At 36.0% G+C, this 21,164-nt stretch overlaps 1 protein-coding gene across 1 annotated transcript in view; it reads right to left on the bottom strand.

The window, feature by feature from the left end:
* LOC121368124 (transmembrane protein 132C-like) overlaps window positions 1-21,164 on the bottom strand; it is a 116,665-nt gene that overhangs the window by 68,872 nt on the left and 26,629 nt on the right. Inside the window, exon 3 of the mRNA XM_041492699.1 lies at window positions 8,687-8,833. Coding sequence (XP_041348633.1) covers window positions 8,687-8,833 — 147 coding nt within the window. The remainder of the gene's footprint in view (window positions 1-8,686; window positions 8,834-21,164) is intronic.

Below are 21,164 nucleotides of genomic sequence, written 5' to 3'. Positions count from 1 at the left end.
AACTTAAACCAGATGATATTATAACTACCTTAGTCTATTCTTAGAATCACTTAAGAACCAAACCATCAAACTTAAACTAGATGACATGAAAGTAATCTAGTTTCTCAGACTCATACAGAATCAAACCACTGAGTACCATCATACTTAAACCAGATATTATAACTACCTTAGTCTATTCTTAGATTCACTTAAGAACCAAACCATCAAACTTAAACCAGATAACATGAAAGTAATCTAGTTTCTCAGACTCGCACAGAATCAAACCACCAAGTACCATAATACTTAAACCAGATGACACAACAGCAATCTAGATTGCCAGATTCAAACCACCATGTACCAGCACACTTAAACCAGATGACACAACAGCAATCTAGATTGTCAGATTCAAACCATCATGTACCATCATACGTGGGCAAAATCGACAATCACATTATAATTATATGAATCAATGGAACCATGACATTAAGAGAGAGAGAGAGAGAGAGAGAGCATTAGTTACATAAATGAAATAGATTCAGAGTCTAGATTATACATTTATTCTTCTTCAAATTAGTCCAAGTGATAGCCTCGCTCATAAATGTCAGTGGTCCAAGATGCAGCTAACACTGCCATTGATTTTAGATTCTAGTGCTTAACTCGCCAGACAAAGAAAGCGTCTGCCAAATTTTGCAATTATCCAACTGAATTCCACGCCAGCTGTGTTGCATACAATGCAATAACACTTTATTAAGTTCACTATCAGTATCATACAAATAAGCCAGTGACCAAATATAATATGTATACAATAAATAAAAACATAAAAACAAATAATTCTAGTAGAATTTCTGTAAAACAAGTGATCATTTGATGATACTGAATGTTGTACTAAAAACATTAGTTCTTCTTCACTTCATTTATATCACACCCATTAGGATATTTCTCATTCCAGCCAGTGCACAACTACTGGTATATCAAAGATTGTGGTATGTGCTGTCCTGTCTGTGGGATATTGCATATAAAAGATCCCTAGCTACAAATGGAAAAATGTAGTGGGTTTTTTTCTTCTCTAAGACTATATGTGAAAATTACCAAATGTTTGAAATCCAATAGCTGATGATTAATAAATCAATGTGCTCTAGTGGTGTTGTTAAACAAACAAACAATATCTTAAATACACAGTAATCAGTAACCTCAGGGATCCTAGAAAGGCAGAAAGCTAATAATGGATGATGTGCAAGGAAACCTGAAATGGGCTGCTCTTTCCGATTAGCAGCATGGTATCTTTAATAAGCAGCATCCCAAAGACAGGATAGTACATACCACAGCCTTTGTTATACCAGTTGTGGTGCACTGGCTGGTAAATGAAAAAGCTTGATGGGCCCACAAACAGGGATCAATCCTAGACAGACCCACATCAGGCTATATCCTGCCTATAATTTCTTTTACAAATAATAACAGTGTAGCTAGAACTGTTATGCCTTGAACTGATGTCGGGTAGGACGTAGCCCAGTGGTACAGTGCTTGCTCGATGTGTGGTCGGTGTGGGATCGATCCCCGTCGGTGGCCCCATTGGGCTACTTCTCATTCCAGCCAGTGCACCACGACTGGTATATCAAAGGCTGTGGTATGTGGGATGGTGCATATAAAAGATCCCTTGCTGCTAATTGAAAAGAATAGCCCATGAAGTGGCGACAGCGGGTTTCCTCTCTCAATATCTGTGTGGTCCTTAACCATATGTCTGACGCCATATAACCATAAATAAAATGTGTTGAGTGTGTTGTTAAATAAAACATTTATTTCTTTCTTTGAACTGATGTCAAACACAAGATATACACAGACAGGCACGGAACACATCATACGCAGAGCATTAAATACTCAGACAGTCAGACAGGCAGGCAAAAAGATACAAACTGACATGAAAAAACGATACTGAAAATGATAAAGGCTAAACCAATTAAAATCTAAAAACAACTGGTCAGTTCCACGCAATATCATATTGGGTAATCAGGTTTCATGTCAAACACAGCCATGCTGAAAAAAGAACTGAATAAGGGAAAAAACAATGAGTATTGATCTTCTCATTACAAAAACACCCACACACCTTTAACATAGAACACGACACTGATCAAGTATGACCTCTTGTTTTTCTCATGACAATAAACACTAGACATGAATGCTCATCATGGTTTCTTTTCGTTTTTTAAAATGAAAAAAATACCAACAAAAAAAAACCCAGGAGAGAGAAAAAACAAATCGATTTAGAATTCATCTCAAGAGTTGTGAAGAAATGTTTTTCTTTCATATATATTTTGCAGGAAGATGGAAAAGCTTTATGCACGGAAATTACAAACAGATGAACAAAGAGAGCATTATTCGAGGTCGACACAAGTTCTTGATCAAATCAATTACACACTGCCATGGATCTTCGTAGAAGCCATTTCGAGCACGGCACCGTAATTAACCTATCTACATCATACCCCCAAGTCATTAAAAGATGAAACAGTCTCCCATACAAACAACTGCGTGAGTGAAAGAAACGTTTGGCAAAAATAGCTACTCAATCTTTTGAGGTTGACGAATGCTTATTCTCGTAAACTTAAAATTATTTTACAAGTCTGCTCGGCTTTAAGAAGTTTGTGACGGGGAATAAGTTATGGATTCAGCATTCCATTTATTTCTCGGTTCAAGAATACTTCTCAAACCAGTGGACAGACACGCGCACTTTAAAACTTTAAAATTAGATCAAAAGACGTATTCCACTGCAAAAATGAGAAAAAAAAAGTAAAGTTTGTTTTATTTAACGACGCCGCTAGAGCACATTGATTTGCAAAAATGAGAAAGCATATCATTAAGTTTCATAAAACAAGGAAGGAATAAAATGTTTTATTTAACAACGCAGTCAACACATTTTATTTATGGTTATCTGGCGTCAGACTTATGGTTGAGGACCACACAGATATTGAGAGAGAAAACCCGCTGCTGCCACTCTTTTCAATTAGCAGCAAGGGATCTTTTATATGCACCATCCCACAGACAAGATAGCACATAACATGGCCTTTGTTACACCAGTTGTGGAGCACTGGCTGGAATGAGAAATAGTCCAAATGGGCCCACTGACGGGGATCGATCTTAGATCGATCTTTTATAAAACATCTCTAGTTGTAAATAAAAACTTGTATAGCTATAGTGTACTTGGTAGCATGGGATTCTTTTCTAACCTTCTAGATCACCAAATAGGCACTAATTAAAGGTTCTTTAGATTCACCCCCTCCGCCACCACCAAAAACACAATTAAAAAAACCATTCCTTCTTTTTTCAGTGTCAATAACAAGTAATTATAGAGGAACCTCTTTGTGGTGACAAGAATTGCTGTCTTGACGACAAAAACCACCTGTCAATGCTTGTGACCTATACGTAGATGACAGTCACCTACATTTATTGTTGTACCTATACTACTACAGAGTTAAAAGTTTGTTTTGTTTAAAGACACCAATAGAGCACACTGAATTATTAATCATTGGTAATTCTGATTCATACTAGTAGTCTTCAGAGGAAACTCACTACATTTATCCACTACCAGGAAGGGATCTTTTATATGCAAGTTTCTATAGACAGGACAGCACCCACCACAACCTTTGATATACTAGTGGTGGGGCATTGGCCGGAATAGGGAAAAGAGCCTTCGGTGAGCGCTCTACTAACTGCTGTGCTGATGGTCACAAAAATGTTATTTTCATATTTATATAAAATTAAGGTTCAAGTACGTAGTCTTCGTCATATAATGTGGATGCTAAAGATGTCTAGACAAAACAGAGATTAATTCAATAATTAATAAACAAGACAGGTTACACCCATTAAGTAGTAGCAAAAATATATTTTATATGCCATTAACATACATCATTTTTATCATCATCATACATTTTAAATCTGGATTGTTTTTCGAAAAATTCAAACTGATATTTACTTGGCAGTCAACCAATGAAAAAAACAAAGCGACTGCCAACTAAGAGTAAGAGCAAGAAACACTGTTGCCATCAGGGGCAAGGCAATAACAGTTTCCACAAAACTGGCATGCACTGGTGCCCTCAACATCAAATGAAAGTGGAAACAAAAGTTAATTAAATATACATGAACATTCACAAACAAAGCAGCTGCTCAATGCGGCAGACACTGTGTCTGTGAGCAGTCAGTTTTATGGAACCACCAGCAGGCCACTGTAGCTTTCTGGACAAGTATGCAGCAATTAATTGAACTCGTTCAGACATGACCAATCCATAAATTACACAACCAATCCATAGCGTATTTTATTGTTACCAGACTTGTGCACGCCATGTTACTGGAGATTTAGGCAAATGGGACCTTCAATCGTTATGAGCATCTTTTAATGGTTTGTGGGGCAATATTGATGTGGTATGGTATTGGCCTTTATAAACTTTAATTTTGGATATTTATTAGTAAAATGAAAACAAAAAGCAAAATAATTAATACTAACATCTTTACAACTTCGGAGTCTTAAAAATTACTGCGCAAGATATTTCACAAATGGAATGATTTTGAACAAAGCGAGACAAATTTTAGTTAATTAATGACCTTGCCCTTGCTTTGGAGTTGAATCATAAATGAATGTAAAATGAACATTTAAAAGACAATACAAGTTACTTTATGAAAATGCATATCAAATATAAACATAGTTAGTAGATAAAAATCATGATACTATAATCAGAACTTGTTATCTAATCATAAAATATATCATCTAATATTAAAGTATTCAAAATATCAAATTATTAAAAAAACCCACTGATATAGAGTACAGCTATTATTAATCCAGCAAAGGTTTTCATCAAAGGTGAGCATATTCATCTTGCTGAAGACATTCCAGCCAGTGCACCACGACTGGTATATCAAAGGCAGTGGTATGTGCTATCCTGTCTGTGGGATGGTGCATATAAAAGATCCTTTGCTACTAATGGAAAATGTAGTGGTTTTTTATATTTTTTTAAGATTATATTACAGAATTACTAAATGTTTGACATCCAATAGCCAATGATGAATAAATCAATGTGCTTTAGTGGTGTCGTTAAACAAAACAAGATTTAGTTTTACTTACTAAAGACAAATAACTTGTTTTATTAGTTTGTAACAATTACCATTCTTACAGTTACAAAAGCCACAACAGATTCCTTGTACAAAAATACACCAAAAAAATCCAATAAAAGACAACCCAATTGGGATCCTGGCTACTTTTGTAACAACAGTCATGAAAAAAACGAATAAACAAACACTTCTTTTTTTCTGTTACACCCAAGAATAGCAACAGATATACATGAAAAATGTGCAATACGAAAAATGCCAAGAATCTTGGCAACACTTCTCAACCAGTGGTTTCAACCGTCTGACTCCTTTTTTTTTTTAGTGCCAACACCCCGTAGATGTTATTTACAAAGGGGGATCTCTCTCAGAAGATTAATCAGTCCCTCTGTACGCAATCTATTTTCCACAGCCATCACGCTGTATGGAAACTGTTTGGAAGTAACCACTGTCTGAGAGAAAGTGAGAGAGAAAGAGAGAGAGAGCATGAGAGACAGAGAGAGAGAGAATGAGAGAAAGAGAGAGAGAGAGAATGAGAGAAAGAGAGAGAGAATGAGAGAAAGAGAGATAGAGAGAATGAGAGAAAGAGAGAGAGAGAATGAGAGAAAGAGCTGAGTAAGAATCCAGGCTATGTTGGGTTTCGTTGCAGTAATAACAAAAAAAATGCTGCCAAGATCCCCCCATGTCCTGCAATGCACGCTGGAATGGTGTTCAGCTATTTACTGTCAGCTTCAATATATGTTCACTTTGGTCTGCCTTTCATTTCAGCCAAGCTCTTGCAAGTATGTATTGGAGGTGTGTACTGATCAAGTGGAGATGGGTGGGGTGTCATATTTTGTGTATACCCACTACCCAAATGTTTTACTTGGTTTTTTTGGGTTTTTTTTTTTTATCCAAGTATGCATAGAAAATAAATTGATCAGGGTTTCTAGAATTTTTATAAAATTCACTAGCCATGAGATCAGCAATTTAAAAAAATTATAGTGGACTATAGCCACAATTAAAAATTCACTAGCCTTACTTTACGTTAATACAATTTTACTAAATAATAGTCAAAATTGAAAAGTGAGAGATATAGCTTAAAACACTAACATTAGGGGTGGGATGGGGATATTTATATTTACAAAATAGACTTAACTGCAACATTTGACCCAAAAATTTCACTAGCCGCCAGACATAGCAACAGTAATTATTTACCAGCCCAGCACTGAATATCACTAGCCATGGGAGTGGGGATACCATAATCTTGAAGCCCTGATTAATGCAACCCCACTGTGCATACATGTAATACTAATTTAGGTACCTCTCACCTCCAACAATGTGATCAGCTCCTGAACAACCCTAGCTCAAGACAAAATATACAGATATTTCTTTATACAGTGGTTCTTGTTTTTAACATTATCTTACAAACAAACACACAAATACGAAACAAAAAAACTACATCAAATCCCAGCCATCTACTACATAAATGGTTGATATACTTTTTTTTCTTTTTTTTTTAATTTGAATGTATGTTCCACCTGAAGTATGCAATAGAGTATTACTGTAATAAAAAAATAGTTTAATTTTATATACTGAATATTGATTTTTCTCCCACAAATCCAAAACATATATAATGATTTTCTGCAAACAAATATATAAAAAACAGAAAAGAAGATAAATCTAAGAAAATTAATTAGTGTAACAATTCATACATGCAATACAGTACACGAAATTAGTTTAGTGCATGAAATGTATCAGTTAGACATCTAACGAGTTTTAAGTGTTACATTGCTTACAATCCAGAAACGTTTGTGTGATAATAAATATGGAAGGGAAAATTAACAAGTGTCAACATGTTCCTGAGCATTCAAAGAGTATCCTGAAGAAGGGAAGGAAGAATTCATGTCATATTCATAAAATGAAAAAAAAAAAACTTTGATAATAATAACCCTTGTAAAATGAAAATTTTTAAAGTATATTTTTCAGGACGAAAAGGGGAGTAATTCACAGGAAGCTAGGATATAGTTTTGTACTCTGGAAGGGTTGTTAATTATACCTGTGGTTACCATCTATCAAAACTGACTACCAGGACATTTTATACATGATTCATAGCCTGCAATTATATTCTACATACATGTAATATGATGCAAACTATTAAACATTTGGTTAATGTATAAACCAAAAAAAAAAATTAATATATAAAGCAGATGTTTCTTTGTTTGTTTTGTTTAACGACACCACTAGAGCACATTGATTTATTAATCATTGGCTATTGGATGTCAAACATTTGGTAATTTTGACATATAGTGTTAGAGAGGAAACTAGCGCTACATTTTTCCATTAGTAGCAAGGGATCTTTTATATGTACCATCTCACAGACTGGGCATCACATACCACAGTCTTTGATATGCCAGTCACGGTGCACTGGCTGGGACGAGAGATAGCCCAATGGGCCCACCGACAGGGATTGATCCTAGACCAACCGTGCATCAAGCGAACACTTTGCCACTGCGCTACCATCCCTCCCCCATAAAGCAGATGTGTAATATAGCCTATAAATTTCATACTAAACAAATAAAACTGCTTCTGCGTCCAAGCTCTATAGTTCATCATGCTTTAGATTTGGAGTCTGGTTGCGTTGGAAAATGCCACTGTCTCTGAATGACGTCTTATTTGATGCCCCAAAGCAGAGTTCCACAAATTCTGTAGCCCTAAGTGAATGTTTTGTCTGGGCTGGTGGAAATTATCAACTGTATTACCATAATACATGGGGCACTAGACAAACCTTCCATGAGCGCTAGTGACTTTCTCAAACAAACATTCGTCAAACACTGCCCAGAGTTTGTCAGCCAGCGTTACTCCATTTGGCCAGTGTTTTAACCTTGCTCCGGGGCACGCGGAGCAAAACCAATTTCATATTTAAAAACGGCAATAAAAGCACTTCGCTGAACGACACATCAGAATAAAGTTCTGGGATGCCTGTGAAGTGATTCCCAGATGAAAAACCAATTTAATGATCACTGTGGTAGAAACCTAATTTTCATCTTGACCACCTCACAGATGTCTTTCTAAAACACAAGTGCAAAATCAATAATATATAGTTTGTGTCTGTGTCTGCAAATTAGGGTTGGAATTTCTTCTAAAAGATGAACATTTGGACATGAAATGTAATTGAGAACATTAATATATTTTAGAGCTGGGCGGTATACCATTTGGTATCAGTATCATGTCAATACTGATTTACCATACTGAGCAAAATTTTAAATACTGAAATTTCAGTATTGAAAAATGTTATCCGCCATTTAGTAAAGCACTAACAACATATCGGATGAATGCAAATTAGCTGAAAAGAAGAGAGAGATGAGGGTCTTGTGTATGGAATTTAATTTAATTTTAATGAAATTAGCGGGTGATACTTAACTCGGGCATGCATTTAAAGCAGAGTATACTGAAAATACTGCTCGATATCAGTATGGGAATCAATATCTGTATTGGTATTATTGTATCAATACCAAATACCATACCGATACCGAGGTAAATCATCAAAAAAATACCGATACTGAACCTAAATTTTCAATACCACCCAGCTCTAATATATTTATTAAAAATGTTTTTAAATAAAAATAAAGCCCCTTACCTTGCATTGTTAAATTTGACTGTGTCTTTGACAAACGCTGTGACGGTTGACATCCGGTGGCGGTCGTTGGTCTCCACGTAAATGCTCCATGGACTGTCTGCCGAAACTGTGGCTCCACGTACTCTCAACACATTTCCAACTTTAGCCCTGTAAAAACACCAAGATTATCACATTAGTTTAATCTTAATAAGCCTAACATAGAGAATTAAATACACAGACTTCTAGGATTGATTCCTGTCAAGTGGCCTACTGGGCAATTTCTTATTCCAGCCACAACTTGAATATCAAAGGCTGTGGTATGTACTATCATGTCTGTAGAATGGAAGAAGTTTATTTTGTTTAATGACACCACTACAGCACATTGATTTATTAATCATCAACTACTGGATGTTAAACATTTGGTAATTTTGACATGTAGTCTTGGAGAGGAAACCCGCCACATTTTTTCATTAGTAGCAAGGGATCTTTTATATGCACCATCCCACAGACAGGATAGCACATACCATGACCTTTGATATACCAGTGGTGGTACACTGGCTGGAATGAGAAATAGCCCAATGAGCCCACCGATAGGTATCGATCCCAAGCTGACCGCGCATCAAGCGAGTGCATTACCATTGGCCTGTCCCTTCTCCTAGGCTCTGATAAACATAAGCTCATTTCTCATTCCAGCCAGTGCACCACAACTTGTACATCAAAAGCTGTGGTATGTACTATCCTGTATGTAGGATGGAAGAAGTTTGTTTTGTTTAACTACAGTGCATTGATTTATTAATCATCGTCTATTGGATGTCAAACATTTGGTAATTTTTACATATAGTCTTAGAGAGAAAAACCTGCCACATTTTTTCATTAGTAGCAAGGGATCTTATGCACCATTCCAACAGACAGGGTAGCACATAACAGTGTGGTGCACTTGCTGGAACAAGAAATAGCCCAATGGGCCCACTGACTGGGATCGATCCTAAATCGACCACGCATCAGGTGACCACTTTATCACTGGGCTACATATCACACCCAAAGAATTAAAAGAAAAGAAAGAAAGGAATGTTTTATTTAACGACGCACTCAACACATTTTATTTACGGTTATATGGCATCAGACATATGGTTAAGGACCACACAGATTTTGAGAGGAAACCCGCTGTCGCCACTTCATGGGCTACTCTTTCCAATTAGCAGCAAGGGATCTTTTATTTGTGCTTCCCACAGGCAGGATAGCACAAATCATGGCTTTTGTTTAACCAGTTATGGATCACTGGTCGTTGCAAGTGGTTTACACCTACCCATTGAGCCTTGCGGAGCACTCACTCAGGGTTTGGAGTCGGTATCTGGATTAAAAATCCCATGCCTCGACTATGTGAACCTAGTACCTACCAGCCTGTTGGCCGATGGGCCTAACCACGACGTCACTGAGGCCGGTCCCAAAGAATTAAATGCACTGACTTTAAAGATCATTACATGAGCATGGGGACTATAAGAAATTATAAATTAGACATCCGAGAATTGATTATATATTAGTATGATTTATGCAAAAAAAGAATATTACAGGTAAAATTTCTTTTTGTGTAACGCCCAATAGCCAATGTATTTTTCGTGCTGGAGTGTCGTTAAACATTCTTTCATTCATTATTTGTGTGTAACTCATTACAACCACATATATATGTATGAAATGTCCTAAATTTAATGTGTGAACTAAAATGAATTATGCAAAACCAGACTTGCATGAGTACCGGATGAACAAAATTAATAATGCTTGCAATTTTCAAAGCCCTGTAAATGTAATTCTTCGAGAGTTTCATTCATTTTATGCATCACAAAATATGCTTGTAATTGTGATTACTACTGTAACACAAATGTTAATAAAAGCTTAGAGCTGTTCAGTAATTGATCATGGTCCTTGTGTAATTGTTGTTTTCGGCCTTTTAGGCCTGTTGCAATTTATTTTTACACATGGTTACACATTAATTTATTTCAAAATTGCTGTCTTTCATCTCCATGTGGTAAATTTTGGAATAGCCCTTGTTTATTTATTTAACAACCGTGAAAAGCTTCAACCATTTCCAATATACGAGGTTGTCAATTTAATCAACCATGCAGATGTTCTGTACATGAAAAATTAATATCACAGAACTGACTGTAATATTATTATTTATCCTATAACTTACCCATGATATCCATGTCATAGAACGATGTGATAATTTTAGTGTATTAACCAGGTTAATAATGGAATGCAAATTTGCAAGGTCTCTAGGTAATGTGTTGCTGTGGATGGGTCATTTGCTTACAAGCCAACAAGATCTGTGTACCTGAGCGTAAAGTTTTCAAAGTTTTGGTTAAAATGTGTGATGTCAAACTAATTTGTGCTAATCATGTTGTCATATTACCGATGGCGGCGACTTTGGTACTGTGATTTACTAAAAATCGAATTAAAATGTTATTTTATAAGTGTTATAGGATAAATATAATTTGCTTCTTGTGTTTCTTAATACTAGTATGTAAAACATCAACCTCGTTCTAATCGGTATTTCTCTCGGCAGAGCCTCGACAAATACTGATTAACATAGACTCAGTTGATATTTTCCATATTAAAAAACACTTGTGATGAATCCTCTATATATTAATATAAAACTATTTACTAATGCAAAATACAAACACAACTACAGTTTTAATAAACTTGTGTTTTATCACAATGCTTAAATACAAGTCTGCTGCTATGAATACTGACAAAAACAAAATGCAAATATTGATTTAGTTTCATTTAATTCATTTCAAATTATTCCGTTTGAATTCCATTAATTTTTGTGTCTGTCAATATTTTGGGAACATTTTAGATCCATTTTGACAACCTCTTTACTGAATTAATTTAATCATGAAACACACACACACACACACACACACACACACACACACACACACACACACACACACACACACACAGACACACATACATACATATGTATATATATATATATGCATATATACATACATATATATATATATATATATATATATATACATACACACACACACACACACAAAATATTTGCATTTCCTATGTTCAGTATATACTTGAGGGGGTTAAAATCAAGACTATAGTACACTTTCATGTGATCTGTTACCTAGATTAGCAATTATAGCTAAATTTAGTTTGTTGTATTTCTAAACACCACTAGAGCATATTGATTTATTAATCATCGGCTACTGGATGTCAAACGTGTTCATTTTGACACTTATATACAAGTAGTCTTCAGAGGAAACCTGCTAAATTTTTCAATAAACAGCAAGGGACAGACATTACAGCACATACCACATCCTTTGATATATACTAGTTGTGGGACATTGGTTCAGAAGAAAAAAGTTAAAAGGTCTGCTGATAAGGTCTGATCCACAACTGGTGTAACAAAGGTCGTGGTATGTGCTATCCTGTCTGTGGGATGGTGCATATAAAAGATCCCTTGCTGCTAATCGAAAAGAGTAGCCCATGAAGTGGCGACAGCAGGTTTCCTCTCTCAATATCTGTGTGGTCCTTAACCATATGTCTGATGCCATATAACCGAAAATAAAATGTGTTGAGTGCGTCATTATATAAAACATTTCCTTGATCCTATTAGACCCCAGCGCCTCAGGCAAACATTCTACCACCTGAGCTTTGTAGACAGGATATTTGATGACATGACAGTTTTATGTGGATGGTCTATTCTAAATGATTAACTATTAAAAATATATTTAAGATTGCCCAAACATCCCACCTCCGCCACTCCCACCAACATTCAACCTCCACCCCCTTTCCTCTCCACCTCCACCCCTCTCTCACCATCAACATTAAATTACAGTCGATCATTAACAAATTTCCAAATAATGTACTGAATATTCACCACCACAAATGAAGTTTAACTACAACCAGCTATTAAAAATTTTTATCATATAACGTAGTGAATATCCAACACCAAGAGTGAAGTGTTGTGAATCCACGTCATGGATCACCATTTTTGTTAAATACTGTTGCATTCATTTTCACAGTTTTATTGCCTTGCATACGAAATGAGATGAGCTCCAGGGCGGTGTGCACTGAACCGCGACACATTGTCTTTGTTGTGTGTGGTGTTTTTTTGTTTTTTTTTGTTGCTTCCTTACGCCATGCATATACTTGGGGCTTTTATGGGCAATACCTCGGTGAATAATATAGCCTATTATCTCCTCAGGGGGGACTGCTGTTTCTGCACAGTATAAATGGTGGAAAATCACCGCCACACAGCGACTCCTCTGTAATGTCTGACACTTGACAGGTAACTGGGCTGTGATGAAAGAAGTCTGCTTCATCCAAGCAATAATCGAGTGCATCAAGTAGTGTATCATATATTGATGATTTTTTTTTTTAATGATTTTTTTTTTTAATGGTTTCGCATTTTGCACCTACGCACCAATCAACTCTTTGCGAAATATACATGTAATGTAAGCCATACATGTATATAAAGATTGAGAAAGTCTGTTTTGCTTAACGACACCACTATAAAGATTGAAAAATGAAGAATCAATTATATTTTACTTCCACGCTTAATACATCCATTAATGACTCAAGAACAAGGTCCTGGGCTCATTATCAGCTAACTACTTCCACTTGACATTAAACCATAAATGATGATTGATCATCAACTCCACCCAACCCAAACACACACACACACACCCCAAAAAAAGGGGAAAAAAAAGAAAAGAATAGAGTATTATTTACCAAAACATAAAAGTTTTGGATAAAACATTTTTTTCAATGTCTTGAAAAACAAAAGGCACCATTCATGATAAATTTTAAGCCATATACTGTAATGTGTAATTTTCGCGTTTTCGCGTTTTTAATTTAGCCGCAAAAATTACACTTACGCAAATAATAAAATCCATTAGAACAAAACAAAACCCAGTTTATCAATTTTGGCATGCTGTTCTGCATCATACAGTCTATATTCACTGTGTTTTTGTTTACGATTTATAGAAGTGTTTAATTTATCAACGGCATCATTGGCGGGCCTGTGTCGATTGAACTTCTTCAATTGTTAAACACGTTGAAGGGTCAGGTAAACCAACAGTTTCAGGTTTGTCCGCACTTTTTTTTAACCACTGTAAAATTGAACCTGTCATAACGCTATTTTTGTGAAGAATGATAAATGTAGTTGATTTTTGGAACAGACATTCTTACTGGTATTGTTAAGCTGTGAATAACATTTAGAAATTAGTATAACGAGCCATTTTTAACTGGCTAATCAAAATAAGGGACAAATGGTTTTGTAAACTTCCGGAAAAAATGTCGACAAGTGACAAAAACAAAAGAATTGAGACGTTTTTAACAACCGATGTTTAAACATTAAAACAAGATTACTAGTACAAGTGTTTGTCTTTATTTCACACTTTCTGGAGAACCACATCCTGGATTAATTTCATTAATTGTACACACAGTGTGGTCGCCGCTGGACATGTGGCTGCAGCACTTAGCGGAGTCGCTCAGAAAGGGATAATATTACGTATACCTCTGTTGACCACTCTAGTGTCCAGTTAATGTTATGTAGCAAAGTATAGTTTTGTATATATGTTAGTAATTTAAAAACAAACAAACAAACAAAAAACAAACAAAAACCATGGCACCGCGAAAATTAAAAACCGCAAACTGCCTGCATTTTTGATATCGCGAAAATTTACTGCCGCGAATAATACCCGTTTTACAGTATATATTATATATATATATATATATATATATATGTATATATATATATATATATATATATATATATATATATATATATATATATATATATATATATATATATATATATATATATATATATATGTATATATATATATATATATATATATTATATATAATATATATGGTTTAAAAGTAAGTAAAAAACCTACATTAACCTAAAAGATAATTAAATTTACATAGAAAAGTAAAAATAAATTTAGTCACCAATACTGTGGTGATAATGTTGTGAAGCACAAGGTACAGTTGGGAAGTAGGACTAGGCCAGTGGTAGAGCGCTTGCCTGATGCGTGGTCAGTCTAGGATTGATCCCAGTCAGTGGGCCAAAGGGGCTATTTCTCATTCCAGCCACTGCACCACGACTGGTATATCAAAGGCCTTGGTATGCACTACTCTGTCTTTAGGATGTGGCATATAAAAAATCCCTTGTTACTAAAGAAAAAATGCAGCAGGTTTCCTCTCTAAGATTACATGGCAAAATTACAAAATGTGCTCTAGATACAACACATTTTCTAAAAATTCATGCCAATCTCTTAAGTGCACAGAGCTTGGTCAATTGCACGGTCAAATTCATCATTAAAAGAGCAAGCAAATCACTTGATAAATATATGTGCCAAACTCAGTACAAGGAATTTGTACATTAAGTACTAGTAACTATTCTGATCTTTTTACACACATCATGACTAGTTGTTCATACTTAACAACAACCAGAGATACATTCTGGACAATGCTTCTTGATATCTGTCCTATTGACCTCAGTGTAGAATTACATAACTGCCCCAATGATATTTTTATTACAAAACTCCTGTCCTGCAAACCTCCAATAAATATTGATGATGAATCATCTATGTTATATAGTGAAACTGTTATACATTTCATTTATAAAATAATGCAAATATATTACGTTAACAATATGAAGACCAATATACTGTAGACAGTCATGACTGTCTGTTCTTGTGCAAATGTGCAGATCTTTATAGCAGTGTGCGTGTGCGTATGAGAGAGAGAGAGAGAGAGAGAGAGAGAGAGAGAGAGAGAGAGAGAGAGAGAGAGGGAGAGAGAGAGAGAGAGAGAGAGAGAGAGAGAGAGAGAGAGAGAGAGAGAGAGAGAGAGAGAGAGAGAGAGAGAGAGAGAATGGCAGGGTGGTGAGTGAATTTATATGAGCGTGATTGCGTGATTCTGATCAACCAACAACCCTTTTAATGTAATTCTCTCACCATGGGTTTATTCCCATGCCACTGTATATTACGTATCATGTATTTTGTATTAAGTACTATGTATTATCCATTAATCATTGTGCATTGTCTTTTATGTATTATGTATGTATGATAATCTGTACTGTTCGAACTCTCTACAAGAGGAATAAAGAATATATATATATATATATATATATATATATATATATATATATATATGTCATTAAATAACAAACTTTAACATTTTAAGGCAGTCAAATAAACATATAAAACCCCACAATTTTTTTTTTTTTTTAATTTGGAATTTAGAAAACAATTGTCCTAGAAATAAATATCTTGTAGTAAAGGTACATACCGTGTAGTAAGAAAACAGGCGTTCCCTGATGGAAAAGACTACAGAATATGCTATTAGTATGGTGTTATTAGTGGGTGACATTACTGATATGGGTGGGACGTAGCCCAGTTGTAAAGCATTCGCTTGATGCTGTCGGTGGGCCCATTGGGCTATTTCTCACTCCAGCCAGTGCACCACGACTGGTATATCAAAGGTCGTGGTATGTGTTATCCTGTCTGTGGAATGATGCATATAAAAGATCCCTTGCTTTAATCGAAAAGAGTAGCCCATGAAGTAGCGACACCAGGTTTCCTCTCTCAATATCTGTGTGGTCCTTAACAATATGTTCGACGCCATATCATCGTAAATAAAATGTGTTGAGTACGTCATTAAATAAAACATTTCCTTCCTTCCACTACTGATACATGTAGTTATTTTAAGTGCTACTAACACAAATATTGCCTCCTCCTAGTCAATAACACCACCTGACATTACCAATAAATTCATTTAGGGAAGACCTCAATAATGAGTGACACTAAAACCAAATATTATTTCTATTTTTGTCTTAAGGTTTTGCCATCTTAGATAATGGCAGAATTCTATTTTCTACAGAAATAATAACACAGATTGCAATCCCACAATTAAGTATTTTTAGAATATTAATGGTTTAACAAGAAAATCAATTTAACCATTGATTCGCAGTACGTACATTGTACATACATGAAAATATATATATAGCTTTAGAAAAATCTTGAACATGGACACAGTAATGCTCAGAAAGAAAGAAAGAAAGAAAGAAATGTTTTATTTAACGACGCACTCAACACATTTTATTTCTGGTTATATGGCGTCAGACATATGGTTAAGGACGACACAGATATTGAGAGAGGAAACCCCCTGTTGCCACTTCATGGGCTACTCTTTTCGATTAGCAGCAAGGGATCTTTTATATGCACCATCCCACATACAGGGTAGTACATACCACGGCCTTTGGTATACCAGTCGTGGTGCACTGGCTGGAACAAGAAATAGCCCAATGGGCACGGACACAATAATGCACAATAAAGAAGTAACGGTCTTGTCTAAAATATACCTTAATATATATATCTGATTAGAAACGAACAAATTACTCATTTCAGTGTTGCCAATATTATTCCTTGTTATAGGAAAGAAGGGAATGACATATTGATCGGAGTATTTGTAAAATCAGGTTATTAGATGTCTGACTTAGGAATGTGAAAGATGAAAGAGAGTCGGAAATCGATAGGAATTTCATCATCGATATTCGGTCATAATCGGTTTGCACCGACCGATCAACTTTCGATTTCACAAATTGGTTAAAATTAAATGTCGACAAAAGGAGGATCTGAATTTTAACACCATGCACCTGTTGTTGTGGGGCAGGACGTAGCCCAGTGGTAAAGTGCTCACTTGATGCGCGGTCAGTCTGGGATCGACTCCCGTCGGTGGGCCCATTGGGCTATTTCTCTTTCCAGCCAGTGCACCATGACTGGTATATCAAAGGCTGTTTTATGTACTACCCTGTCTGTGGGATGGTGTATATAAAAGATCCCTTGCTGGTAACTGAAAAGAGCAGCCCGTAAAGTTGTTACAGCGGGTTTCGTCTCTCAATCTGTGTGGTCCTTAACCATATATTTATACACATGAAAACACCAACCCTAGCATATTTGCATCAATTCCATCATTTAAACTGGAGGTTAAAATTTTCTCGCACAACTGATTATAGATTTTTACAATCGATAATAATCGAAGTCACATTGCAAAGTACTCTTATTATAGAACAAATTGATTTATTATGCGTCGGCTAAATTGGATATAAACATTTGGTAATTTGTTTACTGTTTGTAACTTATTAGAGGAAACCCACTATATTTTTTCCATTAGCCACAAGGGAACTTTTATATGCACTTTCCCACAGACACCCCTGTGCGTGCTGTAACCTCACCGTGGTGCAGGGGTATAACATTTTCTTTGAGAATGGCCAATACAGCACAAAATTGAAGTTTTGAGTAAAATTCAGTATCCGTAAAATTCTGTGATATTTGTGTTTTTTGCACAGTTCTTTACACTGTTCTTTACACTGTTTTTGTTTAAACCTTGAATTTTTATATTGATGTTGATCATCACTTTATTTATTTGCATTACCATAGTTTGACACCCAATAGCCGATGTATTTTTCGTGCTGGGGTGTCGTTAAACATTCATTCATTTCCCACAGACAGGACAGCACATACCACAGCCTTTGATATACCTGTGGTACACTGGTTGTGACTAAAAAAACAACAATCCGAGAATGGTGGTCGTGGGGAAAAATAAAGTTGCAAGGGATCCTTTATATGGATAGAACAGTACATACCATGGCATTTAATATAGCAGTCATGGGGCCCTAGTTGGGATTAGGGAAATAATCACAGAGTCTATAGAGTTTTGATCCCATGACTAATCACATCTCTAGATTGTCTTTCCATGACAGTGGGTTAGTTGTTAATTCGTTAGTAAGTGAGAAGTTGGTGTAGTGGTCTTACACCTACCCACTGAGTGGGAGACTGAGTGGGAGACTACCGGGAAGTGAACCCAGTATCTGCCAGCCTTAGGTCAGATGGCTTAACCACTACACAACCAGGGCCTGTTGCTCCTTGACAGCAAGGGGTCATATTTCTATACAGGTAAAATGTTCCTTCTGTACACCAGTTTGCCGTACCTAGATACCTACTCCAACCTGAGTACAAAGGCCACCTATTTCGCTTTTCATTCTGTTATCTATTATATGGTTACACATTTAAAAAATGGTTTGCCTGTCACATTAGGTTACATGTCAATTCATATATTTAACATCAGGCAGAATGTTGTTGTTTTTTAATGCTAGCACTAAGTAAGGACAGTCCTATGGTAAAAAAAAAAAAAAAAAAAAAAAAAAAATAAATATATATATATATATATATATATATATATATATATATATATATATATATATATATATATATCAGCACAAAAGCAAGATGGTCACAAAAGGTCAGGCATGTCACCTGGCCTGAATACCTGTCTTAGATGTAGGTAGGTAGCAGACCGACAAATACCTGTCCACACCTGTGAACTAAACACCAAGAAAAATGAGCACAGTGTGATACCTGACCCCAGGTACAAAGTTTAATTGTTTTTACCACCAAATGACAGCAGGTCTTGCACCAGGCTTTTAACGGCATGTTCAAGCCGCACCACACCTTTCAGGAGAGACGAAAGAAAAATAATTGCTATTTCCCCCCTGCAAATTGCCAGTATAAATCAATGACCTGCCTCCAAACTGGGAGCGTTATGCATGCGTTTGTGCTCCAGCCACGCGCATGCAGAGAAAGGCCTTTTTATGCAGTTGATTACTTTACCGCAGCATGGCGTCCATGGGTCCGGGTTGAGATTATTCAAATTTTATCTCCTCACTCACAGCTTGTCTATTTATTTTCTCTCCAAGCCAAAATTATTAATTAACTTGAACATAAGCTCACACGTCTCAAAAATGGCTTATCTTACAGCATAAAAAATGCATGTATATTCATTATTTATACACTTGATTTGTTTTGAATTGGGGGGGGGGGGGGTTCCTAGCTCAGTCGGTAGAGTGCTCAGTGTACCCATTCTCAGGGGAAGGGAGGAGGGTTTCGGTCCCAAGCAGTGCCCCATGACTGGTATGTGCTGTCCTGTTTATTGCAAAGTGCAAATAAAAGACCCCTTGTTAATGGAAAATGTAGTGGTTTTCTATAAAACTCCATGTTAGTCAGAATTATTAAATTTTTGACATCCAATAGCCGCTGTGCTCTAGTGGTGTTGATAAACAAAATTAAACTTTATTCTGAATGGTATTGAAGATACCATGTAATTTTGCTAAATGTGGCTGAAATAACTGGATGGACTACATTCTCTCGGATTATGTTTTCCCCCATCCCATGTATTATCCCGTATATAAGCCCTAATCTTGCCGGGTTATTGACAGTAGTGACAGCTTGCTGTAATATTTTGAATCTGATCGAATTTAAAAAAACAAAAATCACACAACAGGTGTCTAGACACTGACTTGTCTGATTGGTGTAACAAAGGTTGTGGTATGTACTGTCCTGTCTGAGGGATGCTGCATATAAAAGATCCCTTGTTGCTAATAGGAAAGAATAGTCCATTGTGTGGCAGAAAGCAGGTTTCTCTCATCAAGCGTATGTTCCTTAACCAAATGTCTGACGCCACATAACCATGTTAAAAATGTAGTTCCTCAAGTGCGTTGTTAAATAAAATATTCTTTCCTTCCTTCCCGACTTGTTCTGTGTCATAGGTCACTTGACACATTGTTGGTCCATTGTTTTTCTTTGATGCCAGACTGTAGATCAATGCATGTCGCCAGTCAAGTGTCTTGTTTCTCGGTCAGATTCATTTCAGTAGTGCAAAAACATACTACAGTGAAACCTGTCAAAACTGGACCCTCTGTAAACCGGAATTCCACCAAAACCGGACTTTTTCCACAGTCCTTTTTTAAAAATCAGTATAGAAAACAACCTCTCTAAAAACGGATACCTCTTAAACCAGACATTTTACTTGGCTCTGAGGGTGTCCAGTTTAGAGGGGTTTCACTATACTTATTACTTTCATTTTAACATAATGACTGGATCCAACGATTAACAGACAGATGAACAAACATTTAGAATTTTTGTCAGTAACATTAATTTTTAAAAACAATTGTGTATGTACATGTAACTTACCTTTCACCAGTTTCAATTAGTGTTGGGAATTGGTTGACATTCCATCATCAGTTATAATCAGTTTGCACCAATTGATCAACTTTCAATTACATAGTCGATTAGATTTATATGAACGTAAAGAAGGATTTTAATTATAAGGACCACGCACCAATTGCTGCGTTCACTAAGATACAGACCCTACCTTCAAAAGGCTAATTTTACGTAACATCAATAACTAACATTACACATAAAAACAAACACTGGTCAATCCCAACACATACAGTAATTCCATCATCTTAACTGGAGGAATAGTTAGTTAACATTTTCCACGACAATCGAGCATGGCTTTTTATACTGGCATAGGAAGTGTGTGTGTGTGTGGGGGGGGGGGGGGGGGGGGGGGGGGGGGAGCAGCAGTAATGGTTTTATATATTTATATATATTTTTGTGTATGCCCC

Source organism: Gigantopelta aegis, chromosome 3 (assembly GCF_016097555.1).
Source record: "Gigantopelta aegis isolate Gae_Host chromosome 3, Gae_host_genome, whole genome shotgun sequence".
NCBI classification, from domain to species: Eukaryota; Metazoa; Mollusca; class Gastropoda; order Neomphalida; family Peltospiridae; genus Gigantopelta; species Gigantopelta aegis.
Note: the sequence above shows the minus strand (reverse complement) of the source record. Positions and strands in the feature narration are given on the sequence as shown.